The sequence below is a fragment of the Athene noctua genome, chromosome 20 (genome assembly GCF_965140245.1).
Source record: "Athene noctua chromosome 20, bAthNoc1.hap1.1, whole genome shotgun sequence".
Taxonomy (NCBI): domain Eukaryota; kingdom Metazoa; phylum Chordata; class Aves; order Strigiformes; family Strigidae; genus Athene; species Athene noctua.
Window position 1 is genome coordinate 4,770,249 of NC_134056.1, and position 17,686 is coordinate 4,787,934.

Here is a 17,686-nt window from a genome sequence, read left to right on the forward strand (position 1 = left end):
CCCGCCGGGGAGCAGCCGGCGCCATAGAGAGTGGCGGCTAGAGAGGGCCCGGCCTGCCGCCCCGCGCCGGGGACTCTCTAGGCGCGGAGGCCGGTGGCGGCGAGGGGAAACGGGGCGGCGTTGTCATGGCGGTGGGGAGGCTGCTGCTGCGCCGGGGCCGGGTGAGGGCTGAGGGGAGCGGGGCCAGGCTGGAGCCGGACTGAGGGGCGCGGGACCCGGCCGGGTGACTCCCCGGTCCTGCCCGGAGTCGGAGTCCGCGTCCCCGCGGTGCTCGGCGCTGTACGTGCGCCCGGCCGGGCTCCCCCCGCTGCCGCCCTTCCGTGGCCGGGCCCCGGGCTTTGGCTGCGGTGAGCAGCCGGGGTGTGGGGACCGGTGTCACTGCGCGGGGCGAAGTGGTGCTAAAAGTGAGCGGAATCGGTGGCAGAAAGGCTGTAAATCTGTCCCCGTGGTGCTTCAGCGTGGCGGGAAGCGGAGGAAGCGGGAGGGCAGGTGCTCGGCTGGCGTTTGTTTCAAGAACAAATTAAGATGGTGTGAGCTCTTGCTGATAGCGTGGATGGAAAGGGAAAGATCATTTGCTGTCAGCTCTGTAACTGGAATTTGATTTTATTTTTTCAAAATTATAGCCTAATCCACAGTGTTTCACAGGCAGTTGCTCAGATGAGACTTAAATCAATGGGTAAACAAAATTTCATGCAATCGCTGAGGCAACTGATGTCATCTAGATACAAATTTTACAAAGCAGAGACACTACAAAGGATCTTTCTTATTTTGTGTAGGTCTCTCACTGCTTGATCAGAAGAACATTTTTTGGATATCCGCGAACTAAAGCAGGTTCTAGTCTGGTCCAGAAGTCTAAAGGTAAGAAAAGAATTGTTTGGGTTTCTTCCCTGTTTCAGCCTTATACCAAGAGGTGACATTTCCTGCAAGGATTTGGTGTCTCCTCTCCTGTACAAATACTATTCCTCATTCTGTTTTTCTCTAGATGTTTGTTTGAGGTTCTGCAGACCGCGAAGTTCTACAACAGCTGCTGACGCATCTGGAGAGGACACCTTACTCAAATGGGGCCTTTTCCTGGTCCCTCTGACCACATTCTGTCTTGGCACATGGCAGGTACAAATAAATATTATATTTTTTCAAGAAATGAGTGCTTGAGGGATGTCAGGTTTTTCCATCTCTGGCAGTTTAATCTAGGTCAAATCGCATGCAGGGTAAAGATTTGCTGTTACTTTACATTTCTGTTTTCCAGGTGTCCATTTGTAAGTCTTTAAGGGAGAGATTCTTGTTTTTTACACTTTTATTTCAGTATAAATATTTCCTCAAATTAAGGTCAGCAGCCTTCATTTTCATATCTCTAGTTACTCTGGTTTATGCCAGGCCTGAGGAGGAACTTACGACAAAGGGTTTAAGGCTTCCTGGGATTATTACTTTGTTCTGTTCTATTTTAGGGAATTACATTTGGGGAATTACATGGGGAATTACGTTTGTGTTTGTGTACTTCTAGGTTCAGCGACGAAAGTGGAAATTAGATTTGATTGCACAACTGGCATCAAGAATTACATCAGAGCCCATCCCTCTGACATTAGAGTAAGGAAACTGAGATAGTTTATTGTCTGCAGAGCACTAACAGCGTGCTGGGGATATTAGATATGGTCCCTGCGCTAATGAGCTTATACTAAACTGCATGAAAATTAAGGAATGCAGTCGGAATCAGGACATGCAAGCAATAAAAAGACATCCTGTTCATTTTCTCGTTTTTAGTAAGAGAATAAGTGAACTCTTCCCTGTGGGATACTCAAAATGTACATTAAAAAAATGAATCTCTCTTCAGGAGAATGGGGTAGGTAGTTCATACCATATGTAATCCTCCTGGAGAAGGAGGACTTGGTAGCTGGTGTCTGTGATGCCCCAAAGGGATTATTCCTGCAACCGGGAGTCTTGGATCAATATCAGGCTCTGCCCCAAGTGTGGAGCAGTTGTGTTGGATATGAGAGAAATTTTTAAGGTCTCTTGGCCATATGGCACAACTGTCAAAACAGTGCAGTTGTTTGATTTTGTGGTCTGGGATGGGAAAGAAACGCTCCCTGATGGCTGGATCCACCTGCTGATCAGCTGTGTGTGCTACTGAAGGGGGACTGGGTTACAGATATCAGGGAAAAGAACTGCTTGCTGGATATGCACAATCATCTCAATTTGATTCACTGTGATAGTAATAAAATACTAAGCCAGCTGCTTATTCCATGAGGCGTTTGCCTTTTGTTTCTGTTTGCCAACTGGCTCTAGAGTGAACCATTAGGGAAAAGGAGAATCCCCGCAACAAAATCCCCCTATTTGATTTGCCTATTGCAGCCATGATTTTGTTTTCATCTTGTTCCATGCAGCCCCATGGAACTGAAGGAATTGGAGTACAGACCTGTAAAGGTCCGAGGGCATTTTGACCACTCCAAGGAGCTCTATATTTTACCACGGTCACTTGTGGACCCTGAGCGAGAAGCCAGAGAGGCCGGGCGGCTGACATCGCACCCAGAAAATGGAGCAAATGTCATCACTCCTTTCTACTGCACAGAACTAGGGTAAGTTAACAGAAGTCACAGTTCATCTGAGCAACTCACTTCTGTTTTGAAAAGCTGAATCACGGTGGTTGGGTTTATATAAATCGCTCCCTCTTGCTTAAAAGGCATCTCTCACAGTCTGTTAGGTCACCGAGGCTTGAGTTGAAATTGTATTTAAATTCCCCTATAACACACAGATGACAAAAAAAGTGACACAAAACCCATGGATTGCTTGTTTTTTTGGTACTTAGTCCTAGGTAGCAGCAGGAATAAATTTCCTTTCACTCATGAGCCATCCTTCTTATTGTAACTCCAGGGTCACGATTTTAGTCAACCGAGGATTTGTGCCCAGAAAGAAATTGAAACCGGAGACCAGGCTGAAGGGACAGGTAAGGGGGACGCAGGGAATGTCGCGTGTTACCCTCTGCCCTTCCAGTGCCCAGAGCCCTGCTGACACACCTGGAAAGGCAGGAGCCTCATGGGAGGAGCTCAGCGTCATGGGAGGTTACTTAAGAGAGTCATTGCACGTTTTAAAGATGACAAACCTTTTCTTCTCACCTTTTTGTAAATAATGTTTTTTTAAAAACAAGGAGCTGTTCTTGATCTGCTTTTCTCCATGCTGTGTTACAGCACTGCCCCACTGCAGGCAACCACCACTTGGGTTTTATATTCGGATCCCAAAAGTGTTGTTTTTCTACCAAGACCTGGTATGCTGGAATATGAAATGAGGCTTGAAAGATTCCTTTTTTCTCCTCTGCATTTCTTTTCAGATTGAAGATGAAATTGATCTCACTGGAGTGGTGAGGTTATCAGAAACCCGGAGACCTTTTGTGCCTGAAAATAACATTGAGAAAAACCGCTGGCACTACCGTGACCTGGAGGCTATGGCGAAGGTGACCGGCGCTGAGCCCATCTTTATCGATGCAGATTTCAGTAAGTCAGAGGAACCCAAGCCCACACCCAATTCACATCAGTCTCCCCCCTCTTTCTGTTCAGTTCATTAATTTCCCCTGGGCCCTTGGAAAGGTACAATCATAGAGTTTAGGTTGGAAAAGACCTTGAAGATCAGGTCCAACGAGGTATTGCATCCTTCTCTTCGTGTGCTCTGCTAGGTCTGCTCTTTGGAAGGCGGTAGGCAGCCAGCCCCGGGGCCAGCAGCATGCTCACAGGAGCTGCAGGGGGTGTTTGATGCCTCAAACACAACCAGCCACTTGCCCCACATCTCTGCCTTGGCTGGTGCCTTGGGAACCCCCTTGCCCGAGGAAGAGGAGCAGGGTATCCCCTCGGCTGACCGCCCTCAGCCCGTGTCCCCCAGCAAGGGCAGCTCTACGTGGTGCAGATGGGATGTAACTGCGCGCTGTGTTGTACCTACAGGAAGCACAGTCCCAGGGGGGCCCATTGGAGGTCAGACGAGGGTGAGCCTGAGGAACGAGCACATGCAGTACATCATCACCTGGTACGTTACCCAGCTGGCATTTGACCTGCCACATGTCTTGAATGTGAAGCTTTGCCTGGCATTCTTGCTCCTGCATCAGAGACTGGATGAGCTTTTAAGCTACAAAAGCTTTAACCCAAGTAACATTTGCACAGTGATGAAATAACTGTTTTATTGCACCACAGCTGACTTGAGAGGTCCAGTCTATCCAAAAATGTACAAATGTGTGGTTTTGTTTTTTCATAGGTATGGCTTATGTGCTGCAACTTCATTCTTGTGGTACAGAAAATTTATACAGAAACTACTTCTGTGAGGGGAAGGGCTCATCTCTTCTGCACTACAGCCAGGAGCAGACTTTGATGGAAAACAGCAATCTGATCAGGCCACACTAACTGAAGCACAAGTTTCAAGGCAACACGCTCTCGGTGAGCTTAAGCAGCTATTGAGCTGCAAACGGACATGACTCCAAGCTCCTTTCAGGCTGCAGCTTGGACGCACTGAACTTCAAAATTGTAAGTGGCTGTTAAAAGACTACGGCATAAATCAGCTTCACTAGAAATCTCAAGGATGCATTTTTGTATCAGGTTAGTTGAAACTATGAAGTTCTAACCTCTCCACTACTGTACTTTCCCCAAAACAGCATGGGATTTTGTTTCTTTACACCAAGTAGTCATCCTGAAGTCAGGAGTGGTTCACAGCAGTTGCATCAGAATAAAGAGGGTGGGGAGGTGCTTGCCTTGTGCCTCGTATCATGCACCTTACATCTTAACAGTGACAGACCCACATTAAAGGTTACTGTGCCTGCTCAAGTCCAGCCGGGTAGGGCAGCCTGGGGCTTTGAAAGAGCCCGAGGAGGGCTCACAAAACCAAGCAGCCGGTACCTTGGCTGGAGGAGCCCTGTCAAAGCTTGGTGACCTCCCACAATGCCAGAAGACCATGTCAGGCAGGAACAGGAGGACAGGACTATCCAGATGCTTCTCCCACCACTTAAGCCTGGTAACGTGCTCTAACACTCTCTCTAACCCATCCTGTACCAGATGATCTAGAGCCATTTCCAACTGAAATACCTGCCTAAGTAAGCTAGGCTTAAAGCCAGAACTAGCCTAGCCCACTGATGGGCTGCATGTTCAACAGCAATTACTACGTAGGAAGAGTAGAGTAGTTAAGGGCAGTTGCTCCAAGTGTAGTAGTAACCTGCTCTGTGCAGCACTATTCAATCATTTGATGCAAGGCAACGCTGATGTGCTACTCACTGCCTGGAGCACTGCCATTAATAGAGACCACCAAAACTTCATCTGGGGGTTTATTCTTTTTATGTACAGAAAACACGGTAGCAATCCAGTACATCTTTAGCCCAGCTTCGTAGCCAGTTCTTTAGCCTTTGCTTTTTCAAGCTTAGCAATGCGAGCCACCGATTTTGGACCCAAGACGTTGCCACCCCAGTGACGACGGATCTGCAAACAAGTGAGAACAGGTCAGATGCCTCATACAGTCTCTTACTACGTCATTCAGTCAGTCTGTTCAATCCTCCTCCTTCCTGCACAACGGCAAGAGCTCCCTCAACTAGGAAGTCCTACCCCTTTCAAGCAGTGAACTACTTTTGGGATGGTACAGAGATACAAGAGTTTAAAATCTTTCCCTGTGAAACAGTTCTGGATTCAACCATCATGTAACTTCTGGACCTGGGGGATAGAGTTGAGCTCAGCAGCAGCTGTTGCCCTCTCTACATCCTAGCCCTGCAATAGCTCCCTTCCTTTACCTGGAACTTGGTGACAGCATTCACATTTTACTTCACCCTCAGGTAAAGAATCTGGATACATCATAAGCAAATCTGGGTACAACACACCCAACAAACTTTAAGCTGATGTCACGATGTCTGAGAATTTGCATCTCACTGGAAACTTTGGGGGATGTTAATAGTACAAATTAAGACAAGGCTAGCAGCAGAGCAGCTTACCTCATCGTATCTGTCGTTGTAGTTGGTCTTGACAGCCTCCACCAGCTTTGCAAGGGCTCCCTTATCCTCCCTGTTGGTGACAGTTTTAGTTCCTTTAGAGCCTCAATTTAACATTTTCGAAAAATCTTTTGCCTCATATTCAAGAGCTCATAGTTGCAATGTGATTTTTCAGGTTAAGCAAGAACATCATTTGCAAAGAGTTAACCACTCCAACCATTAATGCTTGAACACTCAGATTAAGGGTAGTAGTTCCATCTCCATATTTTAGAGTAACCATCCATTTTGATAAGCCAAAATCCTCGTTTTCAGGATCCGGTAAGAGCTATTCACACAAAACCACCTCTATATTAGACATTATGGAGGCAGTATTTCAGTTTTACTATGTTAAACTAGAGATACCCTCAAGTTCACTAGCCATCTGCCCTAGAGTCTGCGCTTATAGGCAGTTTGCTTTCTCCATGAACCAAGCCAGCACACAGAATACTCACGGGTTAACTTGGGTGAAAGCAACAGAGGTACAAGTTTTCCTGTGGACCAGTCGCCCCAGCCTGGCTTTGCCCTTGATGATGCAGTATGGCACTCCCATCTTGCGGCACAGAGCAGGCAGGAAGACCACCAGCTGAAAAGAAAGAGAGGGTCTGTATAGCTGCAGGAGGACATCTTAGTCTTTGACTTAGCCTGGGCTGTGGCAATTGCTCAGTGTTAAAAAGCTCGTTTTGCTCTTCATTGTTGATTCAGGTGAAGAAATTCATACATCATTGCAAGGGCCAAGCCTCACTGTAATACCAGCACAACTATGTGCATAAACATTCCAGTTCTGGTAAATATGTCTTTTTATGCATTCTCATGCAATAAATGTCTATAATGCATTTTCACCTCAAACCCAGTTCTGACCCCAGCTTAAGTTACACAGGTAGCCTGTAACGTGTACCAGCGAGTATGCTTACCTCAATGGGGTCTACATCGTGGGCAATAACTACAAGCTGCGCTTTCTTGTTCTCTACCAGAGTTGTGACGCTGTTAATGCCTGAAAAACAAGTTATCGGAAAGCTTTGATCCTGCTCAGTCTATTTTCAGAGCTTTCATAGAAGCCTCATACCACCAGCTCAGATCCATAGCACAGCTTCATTAGAGAAGTTGTAAAAACTTTTCTAGTCCATTCAGTAGCACAGAGAAGATATTCCCTGGACAATCTGCTAAAGCTCAGGGTTAAAAAGCTCGTCTGTTTTGCTCTTCACTTTGAGCTCAGGTGAAGAAATTCATACATCATTGCAATAGCTTGTCCAGTCCCAGCCAGTAGGAGCAAAGCACCAAATCATCGATTTTCTCTCTAGCAGAACACCACACTCCCACATCCATGTAGAGTTACCTGCTCGGAGGACTGGTGGCCGCTTTGTCGGTGCATCTCCCTTCCCTGCAGCTTTCTGCTCAGCACGAGCCAGCAGCCTCTGCTTCTTCTCCTGCTTGTTTTCTGGCCTGTACTTGTGCGCCAGCTTCAGAAGCTGTGTAGCTGGACGAGAACATCTACTAGTTATTTGTATGACCTGAAAAGTCTAAGCATTATTTTTTTAAAAACTTAAGTGCATCAGTGATCTTGGTGGTTGTCCTCACGTGTATTAGACAGCAAGTTATCATCATTTGCACAGTGCAAGAGCAGAGCCAGCAGCGTGCCTCCAGGGCCCGTATTTACCTGCACAGGCATTTCTGTGGCAATGGGAGCTCCTTCACTGTTTGGATGAGGAAATGCCTCTGGACCCCCAAAGCAATTATGGTTCAAAGTGCTGTGCTTTCTCCTTTAAAGTGCACAACTTGTCGAGGGAGCTACTCTACACAGGCTGAAAGTTTCTTCAATAGACACTGTTCCCTGGAAAAGACTATTTACTCATTTACAGAAGACCCCTAAGTCCCTGTTTCCATGTCAGCCTGCGAGATGCTGACTTTCCCCCAGAGCCTGCACTCACATGGATTTCTCAAACTATCTGTTTACAGAGTCAGAAGAATCCAGCATGTTCGATGTTAAGCTGGAAGAATGACTTTGATGGAAGCGTACAGTTAAGACAACTCTGGGTTTGAGAGTTAAGCTACCAAGAGTTAAGCCAGCAAATTCAGACAGCAGCCTGCTGTTGACATCACCCCATCACTACTAAAGCCTCCCTAAAATGCTTCCAGAGATACCCTCCAGCTTATTAAGTCTTATTTTGGTTTCTCTCCTCTTCTCAGAGGCATATCCCACTAACAACCCAAGGCAAGAGAACACCACGGGGCACATCCTTACCTGTCTGGCGGTCCAAAGCCTGTGTGAACTGGTTAATGGCAGGAGGCACCTTCAAGCGTTTGTACAGGATGGATCTCTGGCGCTGCAGCCTGATGTAGCGCGGCCATTTCACAAAACGTGTGAGATCGCGCTTCGGCTGGATATCCTGTCCTAAAAATACAGACTTTGAACTCAAAGTTGTTCCGAACCCACGGAGCAACAGCATGGAACAGGCACGAGTGCATCAGTGATCTTGGTGGCAAAGGTGTCAGCACTGTCACTCAGATAGCAAATATTCTTTTTGCATCATCTGCACACCGTGCAACAGAAATCGGAACAGATTTACCACACCACATGCACAAAGGCAAGATCTGTCACAGCAGAAGTATATGATGAATCTCTGTAATAAAGAAATTTAACGAATTGTCCGTAGCCACCCTCATATACCTAATGAAGGACAGCCCTTAATTGCAGGCAGCAAGGCAACTGCCTCCATCTCTCTCTCCACTCTGTAGCTTTATTACAATGCGCTTCTCTTTACGATTTAGACATTTAACTATAAAACAATCCAAAAAACCTTCGAGCAATTAGCCCAAATAGCCACTCACCAATGCCAAAGTTCTTGGGCCTCTTCTCAAAGAGGGGATTGACAACCTTCTTGGCCTCCTGCTTCTTGACTACAGCAGGGGCCGGTGCCACCTTCTTGCCCTTGGCCTTCTTTCCTTTCGGCTGCAAATAAAAAATACGCACTTGCTTCCTTCACCTCAAATACTCGTGTATTGTCCACGCTGGAAATGCCTTTTCCCAGACATTTCACTACCCGGCAGCCTCCCAGCGTGGCCTCGCTCTTCTAGAGAGCAAACCCATCGCTTCGACTTTAAAATAGGAACCTCCCCGAGAGGCGCCGTTTCAAGCCGCCCGTTGCTCTCCTCAGCCGGGCAACAACCGCCCAAGGCGCCCCCCGCCACCGCGAGCAGCCGAGACACCCTGACCGCGCGTTACCGGCCACCGGGCCCGGCTCGGGACCCGCCCTGCACCGGGAACACCGCTGCGGCCTGGCCGGGCCGCCCCGCTCCCAGCAGCCCGAGCCGCGCTGCGCCGCTGCGGGAGGGTAGGCCCAGGCCCAGGCCCAGGCCCGGCCTCCCACGGACCGGCCACGCGCACCGCAAACCGAGCACGAATAAACCCTCCGCTGCACCCCCCCGCCAGGCTACCGAGCGGCCGCAGGGCCCTCCCTGGCGGGCGGCGGGCCACGGCCCGGCGGATGGCGGCGGATGACGCCGGCGCTGCCGCCACTCACCATCTTGGACCGGCGAAGAGGAAGGCGCCGCGGTGCATGCTGGGAAATATCGACGCGCCGCCACCTCTCGCGAGAGGACGGCGGCGGGGCGGGGCGGGGCGGGGCCTGAGCGGGGCGGGAGGGCGGCGGCCGCCATGGCGCAGCAGCGGGTGCTGCCGCAGAGCAAGGAGACGCTGCTGCAGTCCTACAACAAGCGCCTCAAGGACGACGTCAAGTCTATCATGGACAACTTCACCGAAATCATTAAGACGGCCAAGGTGGGTCTGGGCCGCAGCCGAGCCCTGAGGGCTGAGGGGCGGGTTCTCCCCGGGGGCAGCTCTGAGGGGAGAGCAGGGCCCCCGAGGGGAGGAGAGGCGGCCCTGCAACCGGGGGTAGCCGTGAGGGGAGAGCGAGCCCCTCGGGGAGGGCGCCGGGGCTTTTCGGTTCCCCCGAGGGCGGCCGTGAGGGAAGCGGGTTGTTCCCTGGAGCGGGCGGTGGTCAGTTCTCCCCGTCTACAGCTGGCCCCGCTGCCCCCGCCCTGGGGGCTGCCGAGGTGTGTTGCTGAGCAGGGGAGAACAGCAGAAGCAAGAGGGGAGGGTAGCAGAGGTGATCCGTGGGTGCTGTAGAGTCCAGAGGCTGCCCCAGGGATTCCAGGTGTGGACTGAACTGGAACGAGATGTCTTGAGATGCAGTAATCATCTCTCAGGATTTTCATATGTCAAGGTGGACATGTGTACTTTTTTCTTTAGATTGAGGATGAAACTCAAGTCTCACGAGCAACCCAGGGTGAACAAGATAACTATGAGATGCATGTCAGAGCTGCAAACATTGTGAGTAACCCTCTGATGTTCAAATCAGTGGGCGGCACATCTTCGAGGTCCTGTTCGGTTCGTTGTTGCATCTGGGGCAGCCTTTATAACACTCAGGGGTACTGCTGCTAGGAGAGGAACCTGATAGTTGGGGTGGCTGGTAAAGCTGGGTCACCTGGCTTGTCAGCTGCAGAGTGCTGTCAGAATCCTCACGTAACATGGGAGATTTTACTTTATTGAAAACTTGGGCTCAAGGAGCAGCTTGGGAGATCTTGTTTCAGACCTGGAGCAAAGCACTGTTTTGATGCACTGTGTGCTGTGTGATTTTTTTCCCCTGCTACAAGGTCCGAGCTGGTGAGTCCCTGATGAAACTTGTGTCTGACCTGAAGCAGTTCTTGATCCTCAATGATTTCCCCTCTGTGAATGAAGCTATCAACCAGCGCAACCAGCAGCTGAGAAGCTTGCAGGAGGAATGTGACAAAAAGTTGATTGCGCTACGGGATGAGATCTCCATTGACCTGTACGAGCTAGAAGAAGAATATTACTCTTCCAGGTACAAATAGGGTGGTGGACTTCCACCTTACGACTTCAGCCCTTTTGGGGTAGTTAGTCCAGCAAACAAGTAGTCCTTAGAGTATAGGTCTTGAGAATGTTCCCAACAAAATTTCACTCCTGTTTTTAATTAGGCCAAACTTTTTCTGCAACTGAAGCAAATGCCTTTTCCTTGTAGATACCCTCCAGGGTATAGATGTCATAGTGCAGGAAGTATTCACAGCATCCAACTCTAGGTGCCTGCTTTAGTCGGCTACTTTTGACAGGTGATTTGCTCCCTTTGTAGTCACTGTGAAAGGAGATGAATTTCCTTGAGGGTGAAGGCTTCTGTCTGAGTATCCCTCTGGAGGAGCCTCTGTTTCTCTCGCTAGAGAGAGTAGCTTCCTGACCTGAGTCCTAATGTTTGATGAGATCACCACATCTTCGTGGTGAGTTCTTTCACAAGTGACCTGGTTGCACAGTGCCTTTTCCCTTGCAGTCCACTGCCCCCAGCTGCCTGCAGGCCTGTCGGTGTGGACATTAGAAATGAGCAAAAAGGACTTGCTCAGTTTTATTGAATTACAAAGTATTGTGATAGTATTTTTTATGGAATATTGACTTATTACTGATTTGTTGATGGGATTTTTTAATATTTTAAAAAGACTCTTATGTAGAAAACAGGCTTTAGAGAATTCAGACACTTTATTTTTAATTTTATTTTCTGTCACTCCAGCACTTCTAGTGCCTGCATGCACTCCAGCACTTCCATCCACTTCTAGTGGATGACGCAGTAAATGAAAGCACGAGAAAGCAAATAAGAACCTGGTTATTTTGGCTGCACTGTCCAAGCTAAGTGAAGTCAATCCAGTAATGCTGTGACTTCTAAACAGAAGCTTAACTTTTGGAAATCTTACTTAGAATTTTAATGACCAGGTTTTCTATTTTTGCCTTTCCCTTCTTTCCAAAAATGCTGAATGCCCATAACCCCAGCTAAGTCAACTAAAACCCTGCTTGCTCGATATCTTTGGATATCGTTAGGCCATTATTTATGAGTAATATATGTATTTTAACAGTAAAAAGATATTGATATGACATAGCTTAGGAACTGCTACAACGTTGGAAGAAAACTAGATGTAAAAGTTTACAGTTGTTTTTCAAACTTTACTTAGTTTTTCTGGGGTGGTGGCAAGGGATCCTTGAAATATCTCAGAAATGAAGAGTGATGGTCGCAGACCCAAGCACCAGTCCAGGCCCTGACAGGTCGGGGGTGCATCCACTGCACAGGCTGTATAGAGCACAGCAGGGAGCTGTGTCCAGAGCAATGTGGTGTGGGATGAGAGTGCCTCACGTGTGCCAGACGTGCATCTCACACTGTCACCAGACTGCCATCACTGTGTTGTCAGCAGCTTTAACTTCTGGATGTTTTGCTGATTAAGGAAACCAATTAAACTCAGACACCAGAGTGAAAAGAGTAGGTGTATTTTACTGGGGATAACTAAATAATGGGACAGAGTAATACAGAAAACATACAGTAAGAAAAGACAGAATAGTGCGCTTAAAGTAAACAAATAGGAAAATACAGGGTAATGCATCAAATCATTACCACCAGAGAGAGAGAATAGTGATTAAAAAAGGTACATCACCACTTGCATATGTTACCATCATCCAGATCTGCGGGGGCTGGGCAGCCCCGGTTGCAGCGAGGATTTGCAGAGTCTTTCCCAGTGAGTAGGAAATCCTACGTGGTGTGTCCACCTGTAGGGGAGGCCTCCAAAGTCACTGCTCGTGGGTCCAACCTTATATACCCAAAAATCAGCAAGCCAGAATAGCTGACACCTTTATTTTAAGTGGAACATCTGGTTTCACTCTCACATTAGATTCCTCCAGAGCCTGGCCAGGGCTCAAGGGAGAAGCTAAGGGAGTTTCCGTGCTTATCTAATTTATTTCTGTTCTTTTTAGAACAAGGCCACACATCTGGTCCCAAGGCCGGACAGCTGGCTTTGTGGCCTTGTTAACTTGCCCCTACACAGACAATAATAAGAAAAAGATACATGCAGGATAGACATATTTTCATTACATTCATCATCAGTAATGAGTATATGATATCTAAACTACATCTTTCATTAATGAGCATACATATTTCAGTAATGACTACATACTAAGTTAGCAGCTTCGGCTCAGGGCCTGTTGTTCAGGCTTTGAAACTTCAACCCTTTAGCACTTTTAACATCAGAATAGGTGGTTTGTTATAACTTAGTACAGTACCTATTAGCACAATGGTTGTTGGTTATAAAATATACAGGATTCATCTATAGGTCAACTCTGGCTTGGGCCTGTTGTCCAAGCCCTAGCACTCACTGGACTGAGGGGGTCTGACCATGCTGGCGTGGTCTGTTCACCTGCCTGGCACCAGGTGCCATGTAAAGCAACCTTTTGTGACAGAATTAACATCTAAGCACAAGCGTTGGCATACACCAAGCAGATTTGCCTTTGTGCTGTTTCTTGTAAGAGTGATCATGAGGTGAGAAAACTTGGCAGCTCTACAGAGCTGTGATCCCTCCACTGAAACCTGGTACCATGTAGCACTTGTTTGCTTTTAGCACTTACTCCCTTCCTGTGTTCTTTCCTGTCTCTTTCTGCACCAAAGAAATTTTGTGTGTGTAAATATAGAAGCGATGATTTATTCAAACTCCTTTTATATTTAGAGGACTAAGATATTTTTAATGAAACTCATTGTCTAATGTGGGGAAAAAGGGTTTCCGTTATGTCACATAGAGTGATGTTTAAAGGGCTGTAAATGCCATAGCTGCTTTGCCCACAAACGGGCATTCTGTGCTGCCCTGGGAGCCCAGCTGGGGTTGCCTCTGCCCCATCTGTAACTCTCTCATGGGGCTTGATCCCACAGGATTTATAAAGAGGGGTGCAGTCCCGTGAGGCCAGGACATGGGTTCCATGCAGCCATCCTGACAAACTGCTCCCTTATGCTCCCAATTTCCCTGAAGGTGACCAGTTAGTTTATTTTAGGTCATCCCTCCAGGGAAGGCTGCAGAAAAGTGAGCTCCCTGCAGCAGCACACCTCCAGGTGCTGCAGAGCCCAGAGCTGCCCCGTGCTCTCTGTAGCTTGTTTGGTCCCCGTGTGCTGCTCCCGTTGACTGTGAAAACCCCGCTGAAAGGAGCGTCTCCCACCCAGCATGAATGTCACTGCCATTGTGCTGATGGGGCTTAGGAGGCAGCCCCTTGCCCATAGCAAGTTACTAACAGGATACGTCTCAGTTGTAGGGTCAGGTTCCATTGCTGGTCGTCTTATGTGTACATGGGGGTTTTTGATGAGGAGACCCGAAAGCAGGTCCTTGAAACTAAAGCTGAGTAGATTGTTCTGAAGGAATCTTTGCTTTCAGTCCCTGTGTTCCAGTAGTTTCCTCAAGCTGTTCCTCTGTGCATGCCCCAAGGAGGAGTAGTAAAGTCCCTTCCACAAACTGAGAAACCCTCAGTCAAAGGACAGAGTAGCAGGTTGGGCAGTGCTTTTGTGGGCTATGCAGTAGCTGCTCATTCACCCTGACTTGTGAGGAGTGTTACATGAGATGCAAATCTTAGACTCTTGGAAGTGTTCTAAGTGGGGCAGCAGGAGAAGCAGTTAGACTTCTGATGCAGCTAAAAGTTTCTTAGTAACTCACCTGCCGAGATGTGGTGGATGCTGTGGCCAGGTTCTCCTTGAAAACCATGGCCTGATGTCTAAGACTGACAAAAAAGGAGTTGTAGTTCTGGTTCAGTCCTGAAAGTCTTTGCTACTTGTACTCAGCTTCACTGTGTGTCGGGGGCTGCAGGGAAGGGTGATCTTCCAAGGGATTTTACAAAGGCCCTGCGTATAAAACCTGCATCCACTGCCATCTCAATTCTGCTGCAAAACCAGCTGGGTGATGCTGCCAGAAAAGAGCTCAGAAGTAGATGCTTACAACTAGTGCTTCGTGTGCTTATTCCCCAAAGGGGTAACGCCGAGCCCAGCTTGCCTGTTCTCATCCGAAACCCCAGACTTGCATTTATGTTGCATTGCTCCCTGCTCTTATATCACAGGAGCTGTCTTGAGTGTGGGGTTTGATCTCGACATGTTTCATGTTTGTGCAGTTTGAAGTGTCTCATATTTCTACACTTAAAATATCTCCCAAATCATCTATTCAAGTCCATACATTAAAAATGTAAATAAAGCTACAACAACAAAATCACTTGACCCACTGGGTTTCTTTTACTATGAACACATGCTGCTTTCTGCTCCAGCACTCACTTTGTCTTGGGTATCTCTTATGTGTGCAGCTCCTTCCTCTCTTTGGAATTTGTTTTGGTTTTGTTCCAGTTTCTTCCATCATTTTCCTTTTTAATTTTAGCCCTTCCACATTCTGTTTTCCTCAGAGCACAGGCAAGAATTAGCCAGTTGTTTTAAAACGTTACTTTCCCACACTGCTGGTTGATCCCGCTCTATAGTCTACAGAGATCAAATCCAACAAGCTGCTTTTAGAGCAGCTCAGGTTCTGCTGGAGGTGGTAGGAGCCATCAGTACTTTATGATCAGGCTGGGGAGTGTTGATACAAGACCCAGACCTTCTGGGGAACACTTTAGTGAAAGGAGCAGATAGGTTTGTTCTTGATCATGACAGGGGCAGGCCCTAAAACAGTCATGCTAGCTTTTCTGCTGGACTGAAATTTAGAGCAGGATTTCTATTTTTTTCCTCACATAGGTTGCGATCTAATTCCAAGTAAAAGAATTAATGGATGAGGTCCTTACTTGCCTAAACTAGTAGCAGAACTCCCATCTGTAGGGTGCCAGGACTTCAGCCCAGATCTCTTCAGGGACTTAAGAGCATCTAAATTAGAACTGAGCCTCTGTTGCAGTTTGTAGCAGCAGTTCTGTCCCTGAAACGTCCCTGATCCTCACCAGGCCCCTGAGGTTCAAGACCAGCCCTTAAGGGTGTCTTAGGGAGGTCCAGTGTCACAAGACTTGTGGTGAATTTGTGAACGCAGACCTTGCATCCATGACCGTTTTTTTGCCATTTTCTTAACGCTTTGCTTCTGTCTCGCTCCTCCCACCCTTTCCCTCCCTCCCCTCTTCTCTCACTGCACCCCCTGTCTCTCCTTACTGGGGTTGTTTGTTCTGGAAAGCTACAGTCTGTGTGACAGCAATGATCTTCCACTGTGCGAAGCCTACTGGAGACAAGACTTTGCCACGCTGTCCCCCGAAAGCCTCTCCATGCCTCTGACAGCTGCCACGGCAGAGCAGAGCGTTGCTACCTCCCAGAGCTCAACCCCATCGCACCCTCACGTGAACGGGCACGGGGCAGGCCCCGCGGAGCACTCCTGAAGAGGATCCTGTGCTGCAGAACCCATTCCTCCCGGCAGCACTGTGCTGCTGGATGTCTTCCACCTGCTGCACTGAGGAAGCATTTTCTGCTGTCAGGAGAAGGCACTGGAGCTGCGTGTGCAGGTTTCTGCTCGCTGGATCACCACGGTGCTTTCTCCACCCCTGGGACATTGCCATGAGCGTTCCTCTCCCTTAAAAGAATGTGATAAGTAAATACGAAGCTGATTGTTCTAACAAATTAGAATTAGGTTTGCTTTTATGTGACAGTTATTTGTAGAGTTCAATAGAAATCCAGTTTGTTTCCATGTGAATCTCAGTAAGTACACACTGGAGTGTGAGGACTTGACTTTGGGATAAACTTGAGCCAAATGTGGGGCACTGAGTGTTGTTTGGGGGGTTCTGCCCTGCTTCCCAAGGTTACTGACATTCTGGCTGCTTTAAAGCTCTCAGGATGGCATCTACTTAACTAGACTCTTGTAGTATTTTTACACAGCAGTCTTCACTGTCAGAGTGCTACACAAACTTGAACTTCCTGCTCGCAACTGTTCGGGAGGAGGCTCTTGGGAGACCCTCATCGAAGAGCAGTGCTCTGCCTTTTGAAGAGGAAAGGGCCAACTGAGGAATCAGGCCGAGGTATTGAGAATGCCTCTTGCTCAAAGCAGTGACGTGCTTTAGTTAGTCCGATTCCTTTCTCAGTGTTTACACAGAAACTTTCTACTAACATATCCTGAGCTAACATGAAGCCGGTGTTTATGCTGGCTAATAGTTTGTCTAATAAAAAACTCTTGAGATGGCTGGGGTGTAGGGAGCAGTGAGGGATGCTCAGTTACTCTCACCGTTTCCTCCCAAAGCGGCAGGTTTGGTGCTTTGTCTGCGGCTGCTCTGCGCTGACAAACTGCCCAGCTGAAAGGGGGCTGTGGGGGAACTGGGATGCGGTCATGGCAGCTCCGTGTCACCACGGCAGAGCTGTGGGTGCTGCCCAGCAGCTGAGCCCAGCTGCTCCAGTGTTCTACTCTCACCTCTCCTTTCTTAGGATGTGAATTTTGGTCTGGTTTTGGTTTATTTTCTTTCCGTTTCTTTTTGTAACTAGGTGGTTTAATAAAACTAACTCTTTGTATAATTTTTAAAGCGTGTGTTTTCAGCCACAGGGCTTTGTGCAAACAGGACAGAATTAAGCAGGTGCTAGGAGCGTCCCCCAGGTTTTGAATAAAAGGCGGCTCCTTGCAGCGGTTGCTGTGCGGGTGCTGCCATCCTGCCGCGCCCCAGAAACCCTCAATCCCCCGAAGCCGGGAGCCTCCCCCCCGGGCAGGCGGAGGTTGGGCCGCTGCAGAGGGAAGCGGCCCGGGTCTGTCTCCTCCGCCCCAGTCATGGCCAGCAGGGCTTGGGCGCTCCAGAGCGGAGCCGGCTGGGCAGGGCCGGCCCGGAGGGGGGCTCTGGGGACGGGGGTGGCGGCCGGAGGGAACGGGGGGAGCGGGGCGGCCCGCAGCTGCTCCGGAGGAGGTCTGAGCTCAGCCCCCTCGGCT

The 17,686-nt window shown here is 48.5% G+C and overlaps 3 protein-coding genes and 4 non-coding genes across 11 annotated transcripts; 2 read left to right on the top strand and 5 right to left on the bottom strand.

Annotated features, from left to right (window-relative positions):
- The first annotated feature begins 7 nt into the window (after window positions 1–7).
- On the top strand, window positions 8–8,265 carry SURF1 (SURF1 cytochrome c oxidase assembly factor). Of its 4 annotated transcripts, XR_012634911.1 has the most exons (10): window positions 8–161; window positions 777–858; window positions 983–1,110; window positions 1,502–1,584; window positions 2,379–2,570; window positions 2,866–2,938; window positions 3,320–3,482; window positions 3,924–4,005; window positions 4,231–4,568; window positions 8,162–8,265. XR_012634911.1 is itself a non-coding variant. In XM_074923533.1 (9 exons), exons 1-9 carry the CDS (start codon window positions 126–128, stop codon window positions 4,295–4,297), a joined length of 906 nt encoding a protein of 301 aa, XP_074779634.1. In that variant the 5' UTR covers window positions 8–125; the 3' UTR covers window positions 4,298–5,137. The 4 variants fall into 4 exon arrangements, 3 of the variants coding, with proteins under 3 accessions (XP_074779634.1, XP_074779635.1, XP_074779636.1); XM_074923533.1 differs by lacking the exon at window positions 8,162–8,265 and having other exon boundaries at window positions 4,231–5,137; XM_074923534.1 differs by lacking the exon at window positions 8,162–8,265 and having other exon boundaries at window positions 111–131; window positions 4,231–5,137.
- On the bottom strand, window positions 5,275–9,548 carry RPL7A (ribosomal protein L7a). Its single transcript, XM_074923537.1, has 8 exons — window positions 9,496–9,548; window positions 8,804–8,924; window positions 8,217–8,366; window positions 7,311–7,451; window positions 6,889–6,968; window positions 6,430–6,560; window positions 5,942–6,011; window positions 5,275–5,438 (listed from the first exon to the last, which is right to left on the bottom strand). The coding sequence occupies exons 1-8, from the start codon at window positions 9,496–9,498 to the stop codon at window positions 5,334–5,336; spliced, it is 801 nt and encodes a 266-aa protein (XP_074779638.1). The 5' UTR covers window positions 9,499–9,548; the 3' UTR covers window positions 5,275–5,333.
- LOC141968890 (small nucleolar RNA SNORD36) lies at window positions 6,633–6,705 on the bottom strand. The gene has a single exon (XR_012634948.1). It is a non-coding gene; the product is annotated as a small nucleolar RNA SNORD36 (small nucleolar RNA).
- LOC141968896 (small nucleolar RNA SNORD36) lies at window positions 7,140–7,216 on the bottom strand. Its single transcript, XR_012634953.1, has one exon. It is a non-coding gene; the product is annotated as a small nucleolar RNA SNORD36 (small nucleolar RNA).
- On the bottom strand, window positions 7,523–7,584 carry LOC141968898 (small nucleolar RNA SNORD24). The gene has a single exon (XR_012634955.1). It is a non-coding gene; the product is annotated as a small nucleolar RNA SNORD24 (small nucleolar RNA).
- On the bottom strand, window positions 8,436–8,510 carry LOC141968897 (small nucleolar RNA SNORD24). Its single transcript, XR_012634954.1, has one exon. It is a non-coding gene; the product is annotated as a small nucleolar RNA SNORD24 (small nucleolar RNA).
- A 60-nt stretch (window positions 9,549–9,608) lies between the features above and the next one.
- On the top strand, window positions 9,609–17,285 carry MED22 (mediator complex subunit 22). 2 transcript variants are annotated; one of them, XM_074923726.1, is made up of 4 exons: window positions 9,609–9,752; window positions 10,224–10,304; window positions 10,628–10,836; window positions 15,965–17,285. In XM_074923726.1, the coding sequence occupies exons 1-4, from the start codon at window positions 9,630–9,632 to the stop codon at window positions 16,161–16,163; spliced, it is 612 nt and encodes a 203-aa protein (XP_074779827.1). In that variant the 5' UTR covers window positions 9,609–9,629; the 3' UTR covers window positions 16,164–17,285. The 2 variants fall into 2 exon arrangements, with proteins under 2 accessions (XP_074779827.1, XP_074779828.1); XM_074923727.1 differs by having other exon boundaries at window positions 15,971–17,285.
- Window positions 17,286–17,686: the final 401 nt, after the last annotated feature.